General features: G+C 34.0%; 2 protein-coding genes across 4 annotated transcripts; one reads left to right on the top strand and one right to left on the bottom strand.

The window, feature by feature from the left end:
- The first annotated feature begins 759 nt into the window (after positions 1-759).
- LOC101894382 (NADH dehydrogenase [ubiquinone] flavoprotein 2, mitochondrial) lies at positions 760-3,115 on the top strand. Its single transcript, XM_005184000.4, has 5 exons — positions 760-954; positions 1,101-1,223; positions 2,318-2,593; positions 2,653-2,772; positions 2,839-3,115. Exons 1-5 carry the CDS (start codon positions 916-918, stop codon positions 3,007-3,009), a joined length of 729 nt encoding a protein of 242 aa, XP_005184057.1. The 5' UTR covers positions 760-915; the 3' UTR covers positions 3,010-3,115.
- A 1,806-nt stretch (positions 3,116-4,921) lies between these two features.
- LOC101894547 (uncharacterized) lies at positions 4,922-16,884 on the bottom strand. 3 transcript variants are annotated; one of them, XM_005184001.4, is made up of 4 exons: positions 15,889-16,884; positions 12,770-13,218; positions 9,090-9,144; positions 4,922-9,018 (listed from the first exon to the last, which is right to left on the bottom strand). In XM_005184001.4, the coding sequence occupies exons 1-4, from the start codon at positions 16,588-16,590 to the stop codon at positions 8,806-8,808; spliced, it is 1,419 nt and encodes a 472-aa protein (XP_005184058.2). In that variant the 5' UTR covers positions 16,591-16,884; the 3' UTR covers positions 4,922-8,805. The 3 variants fall into 3 exon arrangements, with proteins under 3 accessions (XP_005184058.2, XP_005184059.2, XP_005184060.2); XM_005184002.4 differs by having other exon boundaries at positions 9,090-9,141; positions 15,889-16,883; XM_005184003.4 differs by lacking the exons at positions 4,922-9,018; positions 9,090-9,144 and adding an exon at positions 11,461-12,670 and having other exon boundaries at positions 15,889-16,881.
- Positions 16,885-18,235: the final 1,351 nt, after the last annotated feature.

Below are 18,235 nucleotides of genomic sequence, written 5' to 3'. Positions count from 1 at the left end.
TAGCTAAAATCATCAAAATACCGAATATCGGGAGGTAAAGTTATATGGGGGCTATACGAAGTCGTGGACCTGAACAGACAATTTTCTTTCATAGATGTAGTAATCATTACGAACTTCAAATACTAAATTTGAAACAATTCCGGTTATTAATGTAGCTAAAATCATCAAAATACCGAATATCGGGAGGTACTATTATATGGCTGCTATACCAAAACGTGGACCAACATGGCCCATTTTAAATACCAAAAGTCCTGCAGACATAATAGACATTTGAGTAAAATTTTATCAACCTACTTCATTTCGTTCGGAAGCTAGAGTGATTTCCACAGACGGACGGACATCGCTAAATCGAGGTAGAATTGTATGGTGATCATATTCTTGTGGGGTCTAAAATGTATGTTTCGAGGTGTTATAAACGGAATGACAAACTTAAAATACCCTCCATACTATGGTGAAGGGCATGGTAGAAGAAGAAGGTAGATGCATCAACGCTTTGGAACTTTAATATTTCAATAATTTTACAATGTTTTTTCAAAAAAAATCGATTTTTATAAATTTTCCTATGCGACACAAATTGGAGGTTGTTATTATATTTTTTTTCACAAAATTTCTACAAATGTATTCTTCTGCCATGGGTGGTAGCTATAAAAATCACAACTCAATTACTCTACCCTGCTATCATCTCACTTTTACTACTCTTTTCTACAACGATGTGCCATGCATAGTTTATAATAACAACAACAAATGATAAACAGCTGTTTATGGATGTCAACTTGACATAACGACCGAAAATTATTAGTTTGGTGTTTTTTTTTAGCAAAGTCTGTCGGTGCTTGAGGGAGACGATCGAATTCTTCCATTCCCTTTGGAAATAATACACATTTCAGCAAATTTCCATTGAATAAAACGAAAAAAATGCTTGCTAATTGTGCCACAAAAACCCTGCAATATGTGGTAAGTCGTTGGACGATGCAAAGAATTCAAAGTAAACTTTGAAGAATACAGGTTATGTAATTTGGTCACAATAAATCCTGTCCGAAAATCTAATATTAAAAGGTAAATAATTGAATTTATTAATTATTGTCTGCATTTTATTCCAGCGCGGCAGTCTACGTGCCATCGCTACATCGGCTACCCAACGCAGCGACAATTTGTTTGTCCATCGTGATACTCCCGAAGATAACCCCGATATTCCATTCGAATTCACACCGGAAAACAAGAAGGTGAGTTGGTGCTTTCGGACAGATGTGTGAGATGTGGTGCTGAATGACTAGGTGATGTGTAGGAAGTATTGAGGGGACCATTACTATTAAAACTCCAAGATACAAAGGCATCAAAATCAATAATCTCACGGGGGAGTCGAATATGGAAGCATCATTTTCCAAATATGTCTCCTTTGTATATGAAATGGTTGTGAATGTGGACAAAATCTAACCCAGGTTGCACTATATCCCTCATTTAACTATATAACTTTCCAATTGGAAACTCTTTTAGGTGTTTCATATGTTCCACTCTACACTTCATAGCCCTCTTCGGGGGATAAGGACAATCAATGGCATCGCTTTTAGTTCTACATCTTTACCATAACACTCTTTACTGTATTCTAAAGCAAAATGGTCGCGTAAGAGGTAGATGCCTTGTTCGGTGGATGGCCCGTGAAACTCTTAACAAATGCCCGTTGATCTTCGAAAGGTCGTATTTTCATCACACGGTCGGATTTGTTTGAAGTACTAGCCAGGTTTTATTTTGCTTATAAAACGCCATTACCAATTTATTTTCACCATAGCATCACCTCGAATCAAAGCTTCTCACATAGGCAGCTTCTAAAACATCTTCGGTTATGGTCAGGCCCGTCAATTAATTAAAATTGTCTTTGACCTGTTAGGATATTTCCTTAAGATGTTATTGAGTTGTTTGTCCTAAAAATTTTCATTGTGAAGGATTCTCTGCCATTAAATAGAGATGCAGCATTAAATCCACGTAGTCGGTGTTGGACATACACAGAGAAGAAAATGTCAAGCCCCGGGCGAAGGCTAGCAACTTAAAAAAGTATTAAATTTAAATTTGGGGCTCTTAGCCTTGGTTCACATCCATATATTTTGGTTTATCAAACACTGGATATATAACAGGCACTAAGAAAACTTGGAAGGCCCACAGCTTGGTAGGTCTGGACAAGTAAAATATTATATCATTGTGCTAAGAACCCAGAGGGGTATCTGTGGTAAAGTTATAAGCGGAGTTCTCTCCATCCTATTTTTCTCACTTTCCTAAAATGTTATGTTTTCCAAAACTGAATAATTTTCTTTTCATATTTTAGCGCGTTGAAGCTATCATGAGCATATACCCAGAGGGCCATAAGCGCGGTGCCATGATTCCCCTGTTGGATTTGGCTCAACGTCAACATGGTTGGTTGCCCATTTCGGCCATGCACAAGGTTGCTGAAATTTTGGAATTGCCCAATATGCGTGTCTACGAAGTAGCTACTTTCTACACAATGTTTATGCGTAAGCCCACTGGTAAATATCACGTTCAAGTGTGCACAACCACTCCCTGTTGGTTGCGTGGTTCCGATGAAATTTTGGAGACATGCAAGGTAAGTTACAAAAATATTATTTAGTTCAATGGATACTCAAATATGATTTTTTTATATAGAAAACTTTGGGCATTGGTGTAGGCGAAACCACCAAGGATATGAAATTCACCATTTCCGAAGTTGAATGCTTGGGCGCTTGTGTCAATGCTCCCATGGTGGCCATCAATGATGATTATTATGTAAGTAATTGTAGATTAATTTTGTTTGTGGATATTTAATTAGTAGTTGTTATTATTGTTTTGCAGGAAGATTTAACCGCTAAGGACATGCAAGAAATCTTGGCCGACTGCAAGGCTGATCGCGTCTCTCCTCCCGGACCCCGTAATGGCCGTTTTGCCAGCGAACCCAAGGGTGAACCAACCTCATTGACTGAGGAACCCAAGGGCCCTGGTTTCGGTCTCCAGGCTGGTCTATAAGTTAGGAACAGTAAAAAATGAATTACAACCTAATGCGATATATCTATATAGGAAGATTTATAAATAAATTATGACTTGTTTTATTTTGTCGAAGTGATAAACTAAACTTGAAATTGTCAATTTTATTTCAGACAGATGAGGAAAAATAAGAATGCGTTGTAAAAGGCTTTAAATGTGACAAGATTTCTTTGAATTGATAATTAGGATTGAAATCGAATGGATAAAAAATAGGCTGTAGATAGCTGTTATTGTTTGGGGACTCAGCGAATATATTCGAAACATTATCCATAACGATGAAAATATATTCAGTTGACCTACCTTTTCAATTAAAATTTAAATATTGTAAGGAAGAATTACCCACACCTTTTCATAATAAATTGGTTTGAAATTTTCAATATTAGGCGCATAGTAGTATTCCTCATAATTGAGTCTTCGATTTGTCGATGAAATATGTTCGGCCATATAAGCTTTAATATTAAAATTTTATTTTTTTAATTGTATAGCCAACGAATGCCTAATGCACAACATATGTTGATTTGATATCGATACAAAAAGTGGAGGTTTATTTCTCCAAATCTGTGCGAGAAAAAAACAATAGATTTAGAACCTAACGCGCTGTCTTTTAAATAACTAAAACGGTATGGATGAACAAAGAAATTTCAAAGATAACTTGATTAAAAATTCCATCATCATCTGGAACTAACATCAAATTGACTTGACTTTCTTCTAGGACTATACATTCATATACCAATGAAAATGACAGGCAAATGTATTGAAATATTTATAGCTGCAACGTCATCGAAAACGAAAAGCAGTATAGTTGCTAGTATAAATTTCATGGAGATTTCAGATAATATGTTTCCTAGATCTAGGAATGCATCCAAAATAGGAACCATATTAGTAAAGCGGTGCATATTTTCTCTAACTGCTTCAACAACCGAATAGAGGCCAAGTTTAAATCCGATTTCAGGTTCCGATTTATGCGATGTAATAAGCTTGCACGGATGACATTGAATAAATACAGTGGTAAAATTATCTCATTCAATATCAAAAAAGTAAAAAAGCAAAAAAGTTCGGCCGGGCCGAACTTTTTGTACTCTCCACCAATTGGGAGGTACTTGAAAATTAAAAAAAAAAAATCCGAAAACTACCACTTAAATGAAAACCGTTATATGGAGACTATACGAAGACATGGACCTGCATACGACATTTTTTGTCATAGGCTGTAGTACCAATTACGAACTTTAAATACGAAATTGGTATTTATTACAATTTCGGTGAATAATGTCGCAAAAATGAAAATACCGAATATGGGGAGATTATCGTTATATGGGGGCTATAACAAGGCGTGGGCCTGCATTCGAAGATGTGGACCTGCATACGAAATTTTTTGCCGTAGGTAGTAGTTCCAATTAATTAAGAGCTTTCAATACGAAATTGAAAATGAGTACGATGAATACTGTTGCTGAAATCGTCAAAATACGACTATCGGGAGGTACTCTTATATGGGGGCTATACGAAAACGTGGACCGACATGGTCTATTTACGAACTTAACCTGCATGTATGCAAACTCTTAGACTTCCATCTCAATTCCTTCGAAAGATAACGCTATTACAACAGACAACGGTCGCAACGCTAGATCGTCTTAGAATTTTATGTTGATCCAGAATATACTTTGTAGGGTCTATTATAAATATTTCGAGGAGTTGCAAACGGAATTACAAGAGCTAATATACCCTCCATAGAATGGTGGAGGGTATAAAAATTGGAACGAAATGCATTTTAATATACCAATTTTAGCTTGATTTAACTGACAGTTTTATTTTCCAGAAATGTTTAACGAGTTCGGTCGCAACATGTCTTTAACTGAAGGTCTTCAGGCCTTCAAAAAAATAGAAACACAAATAAAACTTCTTTCTAATGTCTTTTTTATTGTTTATTTTATTATTTGAAATTCATTATAGGCTAATTGATACACGATATTGGACAAAGTTAACTTCACAAAAAAGGAACAAAACAAAGTAATATTTTTTTTTTAAAAAAATAATAAAATAAATATGTGATTATAACGTTAAAATACACACAAAAAATTCGGACAGATAAACACATTTTAAAACCAATGTGAACAAATTAAAAATACAAAATTAAAATATGTTATCAATTGCCTCTTTAGCTGCATGAATGAAGAATAAAATAGTGAATTCGTATTTAAAACTAAGAGAAATTAAAAATGTGATGCTGCATATCATAAAGAGATATGGCTATTTTAATATTAATGCAGAACAATAATTGAAAATTGGAAAGAAATTTAATTCAAAGAACTCATTTTGGAAATTAAGGTGATGGTATATGGGCAGCTTGGAATTTAGTGTGACTTTAAGGTGAAAATACATAAAACGTTTTTTTTTTCGACTGGCTTAAGTCATGGGCTGACTCCTTCGTAAAAGAACAAAGGAGCGTCCGGCCAAAATCGAACTAAATCAACCTTAAACGCCTTTGTTCCTCTACGAAAAAGCCAGCCGATGACTTAAGTCAGCCAAAAAAAAAATCTTTTATGTACTCTCATCTTCATAAAGGTAAAACGACGACAAGATTCGATTGCGTGTTAGACATCCCTTTATAATATTTCACAAAATATGCCATGCCATAATGCCAAGCTGCTTATTCATCATCACCTTAAGTGTGTTTTCATATCGATTATTTACTCAAAGAGTGTCATGACTCCAAAAAGCCGTTTTTGCAAAAATTAAAAATTAAAACATTTTAAGTATCGATGGAAAAATCTGTACAAATTCGGCAAATCCATTTTTTTAATTTGATCTGATCTGAAAGTTTTACAAATCTGATTTTTCGAACTATGACCTTCTTTGAGTATATGGGCGATATGAACATTTTGGTATGTTTGAATTATTAATAAAATAATTTAGTGTATTTTTCGGCAATATCTTCAATTTAGTCGGAAATCTTAAAATATTCAATGATTTTTCAATGGCATCAACGAATTGTGGCAATAATAGTTCAGGGTGTTATACATTGTGATTGTATGTATGTGTGGGTGTAAAAAAAGGGTGCAGAAAACACAGGTCAACAATATGGAAATTCTCCACAAGGAAAGTGTGATAAGTTCAAAATGAATATTTAATTTAGATAAACATTTTTTATATACACTAGGTACTATAACTGCATGTTATATTTTCCTAATGTTTATTTCATATGAAGTCGGTTACAAGATTTAAAGCCTAATTTCTATGTGAATTTTTGATTTTATCCCAATGAAAAAAAAATCAATATTTTTCAAAAATCAAATACAGGGCATGTTTCTGTATAACGATTCGAAATTGAACTTAATAAATTGACAAAGCAGCTCCTAAAATAAAATAGATCGAACGCTGTCAAATCTGAGCACAGTTAAGCCTTCCAGAAAAACTCTCAGGAAGATAGAAATGAGGAGAAATCGATAACGAACTAAGAGGCAAAGTAGATCCTAATACTATACAGCCCTACACTTTCAAGTGAGAGTACAGAAAAGCCTTCCAGCAACAGTTCGAATACACCGGTTGCCCAAAACTCTCGGGGAGATAGAAATTAGATAGGAAAGCAAATTAATGAAACATTGTTTTTAGTCAATTGTAATTACATTTGAGAAGATCTTCCAAAACCCTTAGAATTAAGGTTCAATACCAGAGCTTTAATTTCATAAAATTCAAGTTTGAATAGTACTGAGAACGAGGGAACCCATCCAAGCAAGTACTCGTTTAAGCTGATGAACAAAATCCCAGGTCGTTGTACTGGTTACAATTTTAAACGGCAGTGGGATCGATTATCTAGCTTATGTTTTGAATTACTGACGATTATCGAAAAGTAATAGATTTTTGTCGGCAACTCAAAAAGTGAGCTAGAGAATCCCACTACAGGTCACAAATATCGATCAAAAAATCGCCAATGCTTTGTAAAATAATCCCTAAATATATATTTTTGTAAATTTCTCAAAATTCCATAATTTTCGAACAGGATGTCCTTGACAAAAATTCCTTCAAAAATCCAAGATTACGTGACAACAGGTTCTTGATAAAAATATTTTAAAAAAATCCACGTTTAGTGCCAAAACAATATTTTAATTACTATTGAAAATCCCAAAATTCGATCTGGACATTTTGAAAAAAAAAAAAAAAAAAAAAAACAAATTAGTTATTGGAATCCCGGATAAATATAGACAGGAAGTTAATGTTGTTCGGGTTTATAAAATTCTTGATAAATGAAGGCCGGACTCTATATGCCCCCCATTTGTTTGGCGGAGGCTGTAATAATTCTGAGGAGCAGACAAATGTCGAAAGTTATTAATTTTTGTCGGTAACTCAAAAAATGAGCTATCCCACTACATGTCCCAAATATCGATCAAATAATCATCGATTCTATGCAAAAAAAAAAATACTGGAAATTTTTTTTTAAGATTTCATAAAATTTCACAATTTTTTTTTTCAAAAATTCAAGATTTCGTGGCAACAGACATTTGATAAAAATTGATCCCTGGAATATTTAAAAAAAAAAAAAATTCTTTAAAAAAAATTCACGACTACTTTATATCCGGAAAGATCCTCAAAGTTCTTGAAAATTAATTATTGAAAACCCGTATTAATATAGCCAGATAAATGGCGGTCATTTATTACATACCCTCCATTTGTTGGACGAGGCTATAACAATTCTCTCAAAATAATGTTGAGGCCTAAACTCACAAAAAATATTTTTTTCTGGCATAACCCATCGACTGACTTTCCATATAACAACGAGGGACTTGAAACACATATTTGAGCTGGATCACCTTTAAATAGATTTTCTTTTTCATAAAAGGTCAGCTAACGACTTATGTCAGAAGAAAATTCGGTTGTGTACTTAAGCCTTTGAGGTGCAAGCAGCACATAAAAAGCTTTTTTGACTGGCTTATGTCAACGGCTGGCTTTTTTGGAAAAGATAAAGGAGTGTAGGCCAAAATCGAACTAAGTCAACCTCCTTTGTTCCTCTAAGAAAAAGCCAGCCGGTGACTTAAGCCAGTCAAAGAAGCTCTTTATGTACTTCCACCTTTAGTTTTGTTTAATGTAATTTTATATCCATTTAATTTACTTGCTGTAGGTTAGATTCCGCTATTGTGAGGGCAATTATATTGAACAACTTTAGAAAGAAAATATATTCTCACAAATGTTATCGGGACAGATGTGATACAAATGGTTAAAAAAATTTTGTATTAATCAAATCAGTAGTGGAATTCTCCAAATCATTTTTGGAGTTACCGACAAAAATCGTTAAAATTCAAGTATTTATAATTTCGGTAATTAACGAATTTTTTCAGCGAGTTAACGACTAAAAAAAGTACTCGATAGGTACTACCTATAGCAACTGTGTTGCCCATTTTTATTTAGACTTTTTATTCATAAATTTGCGTTTTAATTCTACCGATTTTTGTCGGGATCTCAAAAATGTGTTAGAAAATCCCACTACAGGGCCTCAATTCTTTTGTTCTTGAAATATTATTTTAAAGGAGATATTTTCATGGAACAAGAATCCAGTCCCAGAGCAAATGATATATAACTGTTTAAAATGTTTTCTTTTTTTTCACGCGAAGAGACATTTATTAGCTCAACCTTTTGAAGAAGGTTGCATTTCATTAATTAAACTTAAAATATTTGATTTCTTTTGTATCCGTCTTTTTAAAATATTGTTGATCTGTGTTTTCTTTTCTCGTCTGTTTGTAAAATTATTTTTTAAAATGGTCTTACTACATACACATGTATGTAAGTGACTTAAACGCCTTTTCTCTTTGGCGTATGTTTGCCCAATTCCTCATAGAGTATGGCAAAGATTTTGCCCTGCATTCTTTCAACCGTTGCTGGGGGCAGTTTATTCATGACATAACCAACGTGATTTAAAAATGAAGCATTTTCACCAAAATCACTGCCAAAATCTCCGGAAGTATCCTGTTGCTGTACGCCATTCAAACGGGTCGAGCCTCCTCTCTAGAAAGAACAAAAATAATAAAGAAGTTAATAAATATAAAATAAAACAAATTAAAAATATTTACACTTACATTTCTGGGTGTTGTAAAATCTGGTACCGAGGGTGACACATCCGAGTCATTGCTGCTGAAATTTAATTTCAATATGGAGGACATGGGTTAAGTATAAACAATTCCTTTGCATAAAATAAATGACTACTTAATATGATTTAAATTTACTTTAGGTTCTATTGATGAGTGTAGTTGGAGATGATGATTTGAAATCGCAGTCGTGGATTGCACACCTGGGAGGCTATTTGTATGTAAAACAATAATAAAAATGGCTAAAGAAAGGACCTAAATATCATCGGTAATTACTAACGCTTGATATATTTTTTTAATAGAATAGGAAATACAAACTTCTTTGGAATTAAAAATAGAAATATCCTTTGAAATTTTAAAGTAAATTATAAAACGATCAAAGTTTCTAATTTCTTGGTAAAATTACTTTAATTTCCTAATATTTCTGTTATCATTTGAAAAACGTTAACCCAATTTAAAAAAAGGGTGTGGGTCTCAATTCTCGTTTAAAAAATGTGAAATTAAAAAAGAAACAAGATAAAAAGTGTTAGTCGGTCTTGTCGACGGAGGTATACCCCGGGCCGATGTTCGTCTATTTAAATAGATTTTGAATTGCTTGACTAGCAAAGGTTTGGAAATAGTGGGCCAATAATATCCATTTTTTATTTTTTTTTTTTCAGATCTAAGTCTGATATAAATTTTACCAACTTTCCTTATATGAGATATGTGATCTTTTTGGAAAATGTTGGCATATACTTGAGGTTCCAGATATGGTGGACCAAAGTATTCTACTTCATCTAATACTGATAAAAATATTGTTAGTAGTTAAAAGAAATCGAACATTTACTTCCAATTTTTTTCCGAATAATTGTTAGTAAAATGTTTAACCTTTGGTGGGAGAGGTACCAGAAGAAGTGGTCAGATCTCTACCGTCTTTATAACAGATCTTTTGTTGATGGAAATATTGAAAAGTCACAAGTCTGAATGGATTTGAATGTTAATTTTATATTTTATGAGCTTCATGAATATTCAAAAATTTTAACCCTTTTGTGGGGGAGGTACCAGAAGGAGTGGACCGATGTATTCCACCTTAACACCAAACCTTGAATTAATAAAATAATTAGGATGTGTGAAATTTGAAGACAATCGGACTCTTACATCACATTTTATAAGAGTTGAAATTATTCAAAATTTTGAACCATTGTGGGGGAGGTTTTTGATGGAGTGGATTGATATTGTATATTTTCGTACCTGACATAGCACTGATGCAAATGCTAGTATTCGCAAAGTCGTGTGAAATTTGAAGACAATCGGACTCTTACGTCAAATTTTATAAGAGTTGTAATTATACAAAATTTTGACCCTTTGTGGTGGAGGTACTTGATGGAGTAAACCGATATTGTCCATTTTCGCACCTGACATAGCACTGATGCAAATACTAATATTCGCAAAGTTGGAGCAAAATCGGATTATCCTTTCTCTTTCTGTGCAGTAAATTTTTTTCTTTGAAAATGTTGCCATTTTGTGTGGGAGTTACCAGAAGGAGTGGACCGATATTGTCCATCTCCGAATTCGAGCTAAGTTTGATAATCATACTACGATGTATCAAGTTTGAATCAACAGCGCGCCAGCCAGGCAGATAGACGGACGGACAGACATCTCTATATCGACTCCCAATGACCTAAAACAGATTTGGTCCAAAGAGACCCAGGGTCTAAAAACGCTATTTCTATGAGACACGTTTTGGCAGTATCAAATGATTTATACCCTTTCGAGCCATATGGCTGAGAGTATAATGAACTTTCGTGGGGAAGGTACCAGGAGTATTACCAGGATATTACCCATCTCCGAACTCGATATAAGTTAGATAATCATATTATGATGTACCAAGTTTGTATCGAATTAGATATTACCTATGAAAGTTATCGTGGGACAGACGGACACTCCCAGATCAACCCCAAATATTCTGAATCGGATTTGGTCCAAAGAGACTTGGGTCTAAAACCATTATTTCGACCGTAGCAATATTGGCTAAGGTTATAATAAAAACTCGTATTTGAATAGAACAATAATTGAGGTCCGAGGGTTTTCCAAATTAGGAATTTAAGTCAAAATATGAAAGATATAAAAAACTAATTTCAAACAGTGTTTTCCTTTCACATTGACTTTAACGTCAGGCTCTACGAAAAACAATAACAAAATCTGAATTGAAAAAAGTAATACCCCAAAAAGAACTATCAAAGAAATTGTTCTTTTCAATATCGAATGGAAAAGATTGATCCTTGATTTTCTAAGTTAACAAATAACCTCAAAATCTATTTTCTAAACTAGTTCCTAAGCTACCTTTAAAACCTTATACAACGATAACCTATAAAAATACTAATTTCATAATATTTTGTTTTTATTAAAACATATTTCTTTTTGTTACGTTTTTACACGTTCATTTTGTGTTTTCATTTAAATCTAGACATCAGTTTCTTTTTATTTTCTTACTTCTTCTTTCTTTAAAATTTTCTTTTGTGTTAAATATATTGTTTTATAAGAATTTTGTATTTTGTTATTTTATTGGTGATTTGAGTGGGATTATTTTTGTTATTCTTGTTATTTTATACCTTCCAAAAAGGTACATACTTTTGTATTCATATTTTTTGGAATTTTCTTATTTTGCTTAACATTCATTTGTGTTTGGGTCTTAAATATTTTATATTTAAATCGAACCAAACAGTTGTGTTATATATTTCTATAAGACCAATAATAATAAGAATAATAATTATGATGATTGTAAATTTTGTTCTCTTCAGTTTTAGAATAAATAGAAAAAGGTGGGATTGATAAAAACGGATAATTTGGTTATTAAAAATTAAACGAAAAGAAATGCTCACGGTCTACGTGATTTATAAAAATGTGAAGCGAGTTCTATACACACGTGCACAAAAACGAATGGCTAAAAAAGGTAGATATTAAAAATCATCTGCTTCCATCTAAAACTATGGAATTTTGAATAAAAATATTTGGGAGGAGGGAGGAATAGTGGTTTTAGTATTTTTTTAATTTTCCTGATCTCTACCAATTTCAAGTGCAAGCAACATTACGAAATCGGAATCCTATTTGCTTAAATTGTTATCGAACAAAGCATTTGAAATCCAAATGTGTTGAAACCAAAATTCATTATGAAGTTTATGCGAATTTCCGAATTTTTTAAAATTCTTGTTGGAATGTGTTTGAAGGTTTAATTTCCAAAATTTATATTTAAATTGGCCACCAATAATTTGGCTTAAAATGTAAAGAAAATAATTAAAATAAATTATCCCGAAAATTACACTTGAAAGTGGCGAGCTGCTATACAAACTAAATTTTGTAAGATTGCCTTATTAAAGAGAGGGGGAAAACAAAAACCCTAAAACCCTACCGCTTTGCTGATAGACAAAAACTCATCACACATGCACACAAAAAGAAAATTAATTATAAATTAATAAAAAAAAAGTAGTATTTTAAAACAAAAGTGACGACGCGTTGTTCAATCTGATGTTTGTTGAACTAGATTTTGCGAGTTTCTTCAAAACATTGTTTAATCTTCCTCGCCATAGTAAACTCTATAAAAAAAAGTAGTCAAAGAAAAGACATAATGAGATTGCCATTAGAAAAATCACGGTAATCCATGCGTTAGGGACTAGCAAAAATATTTACCTTACCTTTGCTTGTTGCCACCTCGTTTCGATTTACGCCCAATCGGATTGTGTAGGTTGGTGCGCGGTGCCGTCTCGTTGACCAAACGTTTTGTCTTTTTGGGCTCTTCGCGCAGCTCCTTGAACGAGACATTCTCGTCGGCTTTCATGCGCTTCATGAATTTATCGATGATGTCTTTGCAATTGAGATTTTCTTCTGGCTCCCAGGTATCGTGTTTGGGACCAAAACCTTTCCAGCGTATACGAAATACGCGTCCTTTTTTCTCTTCGGCATAGTCGATGATCTTATCGACTTCCCATTCTTCTTCGACTTCATCATCGTCGTCATCCTGTTGTTGCTTCTTTTGTTTGGCATTTTTATTGCCCTTGGCGGCAGCGGGCGTCGCAGCACCTTTTTTACCTTTTTTCGAGGCGGGCGTTGCACCTTTTTTCGGTGTGGCGGCAGCAGCTGCTTGCTAAAATTGGGAAATTAAATAAAAATTGGTATAGTTTATTATTTTGTACATTTTGTAAAAAATAATATAAATTAAAAAAAATAATTATGGACATGACAATGGGCAAAAAAAATTCGTCCAAAAAGTCATGGGGTCCAAAGTAGGCATATTGGTATCCTATCAATTGATCTACACCGTCGTAGCCAGAAATGCGAAATGGTTTCGAACATTTCGACAAACCGACAACAAATTAGATTTTCAAGCAAAATGCTCTAAAAATATCTAAAAATCAGTACATTTTTAAAATAATCAGCGCTTCTTAAAGATGGCAGAAAGGTTTTGATTTATATGGTTAAAGGATGAACAGCTTTTCAGGAGTCGGCAGCAATTTCATTCGGAGACATTTAGTCGGTTGTTTTCATCCTAGGAGGAGTACATACAGATAGGATAGAGTAGTAGTAGTAATAGAAAATATGTTTTAGCAAACCTATAGAAAACAAGTAAAAAAGCAGCCGGGCTGAACTTTTAATACCCTCCACCGTTTGGAAAGAATTTTAAATTTAAAAAAAAATCCGTCAAAAATTACCGCTTAAATGAAAACCGTCTTATGGGGACTAGATGAGGACGTGTCATTTTTGTCATAGGCTGACAAAAATTTGAAACTAAAATCATAAACATGAGGAATATTGGAAGGTTACGTTATATGTGGGGCTATACGTATATAGGAAGACGTGGACCTGAAAATATAATTTTTTTCATAGGCTGTAATACCCCTTAAGATCTTCAAATACGAAATTTGAAACAATTCAGGTGAATAATGTCTATAAAATTATCAAAATACCGAATATTGGGAGGTATCATTATGTTGGAGCTATACGAAGACGTGGGCCTGTATACTCAATTTTTTGTCAGAGGCTTTAGTGCCAATTACGAACTTCAAAAATTAAATTTGAAACGATTCCGGTAAATAACGTCGCTTAAATCATCAAAATACCAAATTCCGGGATATATCTTTATGTGGAGGCTATACCAAAACGTGGACATGCATATGCAATTATTTGTCAGAGGCTGTAGTGCCAATTACGAATATGTATCCAAAACCATTAAAATACCAAACATCGGGAGGTATTGTTATATGGGGGTTTAAGACGACGTGGACCTGCATAGGCAATTTTTGTCATAGGCTGTAGTGCCCATTTCGAACCTCAAATACGGAATTTGAAACATATACCTTAAATAATGTCGCAAAATTCATTAAAATGCCGAATATTGGGAGGTACCATTATATGGGGGCCATACGAAGACTTGGACCTGCATACGCAATTTTTCGTCATAGGCTGTAGTAGGCTCTTACGAACTTCAAATATGAAATTTGGAGTCTCTAACTCTTCTTTATCATCACATAGTCCACAAAAATCACGACCACTGTTTTCCCATCTGATCACATATTTGATCCGGCAGTGACGCCTCGTCAAATAACCTAACGTAATAAATTATAGAATGGAGCAGATTTTTTGGAATTGTCGGCCAGACGGATATACCTTGCAACAGCTTTCCAAATTCCATTTCCGGCTGCTTCGGTTAAAAACTTTATGAAACAACTGATATACTAGCTTATCAGTTGTTTGACAATCTCAACAATCAACTGGGAACCATCAGAAGCCATTTCATTCGCCATTACACTACTATTTTCAAAGGGGTTTCTAGCAAACAAAAACGCCTCTTTATTTATGGACACTTGTCTTGACAGCTTGATAGCCCGCCTAACTATGATCAAATATCCTATTTCTAAGTTCTTTTCCCATTTCACTTGTCTTCTTGATTGTAAATGGATAACTACAAAACAATACGGTGTTATATGAGTAACTAATAATTAGGGCAAAATACGCCATACCTATCAGGAATTAGTGCATTTATGTAATTGAAGTCGAAAAATGTGGACATGTAATTACTAATATTACCATCTTCACTAAGATATTTCGACTCATTGGTATGTCCAGGATTCCTTCATGATCAAAACGTGAAAAGAACCAGCCTCCCAAGCGTCATAGAGTGACGGGATATTTACTGACACAACTCAGGTTCTAAAAAAAGGAGCCTGAGTTTCGAAGTTAAAATGGGATGTCAAACTACTATGCAATTGTTAAAGTTTCGTTCGGATCAATTATACCTTTACACTATGACATGAAAAACTAGTAAGTTTCCCGATTTCCATCTTAATTTGGATTGGCATCACTCTTCTTTGGGTTGGCATCACTCCCCAAAAATTAAGGTGATATCTAGGTAATTTCATATTTAAGTAACGATAAACCTATTACGTAGTTCAAAGTACGTTCTTCTAAAACGCAGTTTTGTATAATTGTCATAACTATTTGCAAATACACATCCATAACAATGCTTATACAGCTGATTGGACAAAAAAAATGAAACTATGCAAAATCGCACATTCGGTCATTCAACTTCAGTTACATGGAAAATGTAAACAAATATCATTTTCACACAAACACACGTACATATATTCTAATAAAACGCCTAGCATAAAAACTTCCCCACAATAATAACAATTTCGAAATGGCATGGCAACCCTATTTTCATTTTCACGTATACCACACACCATCATAGCAAATAATTTGGTGGCAACTGTACTGATATGCCTTCCATTAATTTTTCCTCAATTTTCCTGCCACTTACCTTTTTCTTATATTTATCAATTATTTCCGGACAATTAAGACTGTCTTCAGCCTCCCATGTATCATCGGCCTTGGTGTAGCCCTTCCATCTGATAAGGAAATATGAAACACCACGTTCGGTTTTGTGTCCAACAATATCTTTAACTTCATATTCTTCCTCTTCGCCTTCGCCGTCATCATCCTCATCAGCTTCGACGGGAGCTGCTTTCTTGGCCTTAGCCTTACCTTTGGCGGCAGCACCAGCACTCTTGGCGCCAGCTTTACCGGCGGCACCGGCATTTTTACGACTTTTCTTTTTCGGCGAGGCGCCATTCAGTGCCTCATCATCCGACTCATTGGTATCCAGTGACTTTTTAGCTCCCGCGGTTTTACGTTTCTTGGCCTTTTTGCCGCTATCGGCCTCATAATCATCGTCATTATCCTCAGCCGCACTACCGGCATCATCTCCATCACCATGTGAATAGCTATTGAGACCCTGGGCAAGATCATCATCTTCACCCAGTGTAGTTTCCTCATCATCATCACGCACATTTGTTTTCTCATTATCATTATTAGCTGCATCACCGTTTTCGGAGCCATCGCTGGCACTGGCATGATACTCTTTCTCGGCCACCTCATCATCGCCAGCATCTGCATCACTTTTGTACTCCTCGTTTTCCGTATATTCGGACATTTTTTTCTTGTGCATATGTTTGCCCACCATTTTGGCAAAAAAAAAAACTTATCACCCAAAATTAAAACGAAATACACACGAAATTATCTGTAGCTTCCTAGATGATGCGCTCTTTTTGCCGCCGTTTTTTCAACTTTAACGCAACTAGTTTATACTCGAATTCACTGTTTACCGTCCTAAACTGAACTTTGCCAATTGTATTTGTTGGCGTTCGCCCCGATATCGAGCATAAATTATTATAAAATTTAAAAATTGTTAATTTTCTTTACGATAAATTCTATGGTCGGCGTCTGTAATGTCACTTCATCGGTATTAGGGATACTTAAGTCGACTTTAGACCAATCGCATTTTATCGACTTTTGTGACAAAAGATCGTAATGGTATTAGAAGGAAAATCGATTCGGACTGGACTGGATTTTTGATTAATGAAAATATGACGTGAGAAATATTTCCTTTATAAAAATTATCATTTGACATTTTTTTATTATAATGGCCCTTGTAGGCCCATTATTCTTGTTCTATTATAATATATGCTGTTTTAGTACCTGAAGAATCCAGTAGCTTTGCATTTTTTTCGATAACATAAAGGCTAATAGGTTATCGTAGTAAAAGCTGTTTTAGAAACTGCAAGAATGCACTAGTTTTCCAATCGTTTCCAGAACTGCAAGAAAGTAAAAGTTTTTACTACGATAACCGATTTTCCCTTTATGATGGAACCATGCATTGGTCTGTTCCAGATCTAAACAGATAACTGATTTTCCCTTTATGATATCGAAGAAATATTGTAAAGCTAATAGATTCTGGGACACAGCAAATATAGTCACAATGGAAATAAAAAAAGCATATGCAAGCGTGTGAAAGCAATAATCACCCTTATCGCGTAGAAATTGTGAATATTTGTTCGCATGTCAATTGTGAATCCCATTCCCAAAATTAATATAATTATAACTTCTTTTTGTGAACTTTTGTGAAAAAAAAAGTACGTGATTGCATTTTTGGGAATGGTGATTTTTTTTTGGGAAAATTTGTTACGCGATAAGGGTGAATTTTGAGTCATATGTAAAAAGGCAAATTTTGACATACACATTGATAACAAAAGAGAACAAAAACTGTCATTGCCTAAAGATGAGAACATGACATAATTATGTCCCCAAACGTTAATACATCTACCTATATTCTTCTATTATGATATTTACAGAGAAAGAATTGATGCCTAGGACTTACACCTGATTACAATCAAATCCTGAGTTGACCTGATTGCTGACACTTCTGAACTATTAATTTTAACAAAAGCTCTAACAGACGATATTTTTTTTTACATATGTAATGTCAAATTTTGCATATGTATAATTTTCACATATGGTGTGATACACGTGTATACCATGGATTTATAAATATTAATTTTGACAATGAGATGTTGTCACTCTAATAATTTAAAAAAAATGTAAATATATGATGGCATAACTTTACCTTCTTAAATCTACCACGACTTTAACTAACGAGGTGGTATTTTGTGGAAATTGTTCAATTGCGATGAATGAAAGTACCTGCTTTGTTTAAATAAAACATCTGTTTTTACTTAAAACAAATAATAATCAAAACTTATTTTTAAATAAACATTTTTTTGGCAAAATTAAGGGGGCAAAATTTACCACCACGTCATAAAACACGTCCC

Source organism: Musca domestica, unplaced genomic scaffold (genome assembly GCF_030504385.1).
Source record: "Musca domestica strain aabys unplaced genomic scaffold, Musca_domestica.polishedcontigs.V.1.1 2, whole genome shotgun sequence".
In the NCBI taxonomy this organism is placed as follows: domain Eukaryota; kingdom Metazoa; phylum Arthropoda; class Insecta; order Diptera; family Muscidae; genus Musca; species Musca domestica.
Note: the sequence above shows the minus strand (reverse complement) of the source record. Positions and strands in the feature narration are given on the sequence as shown.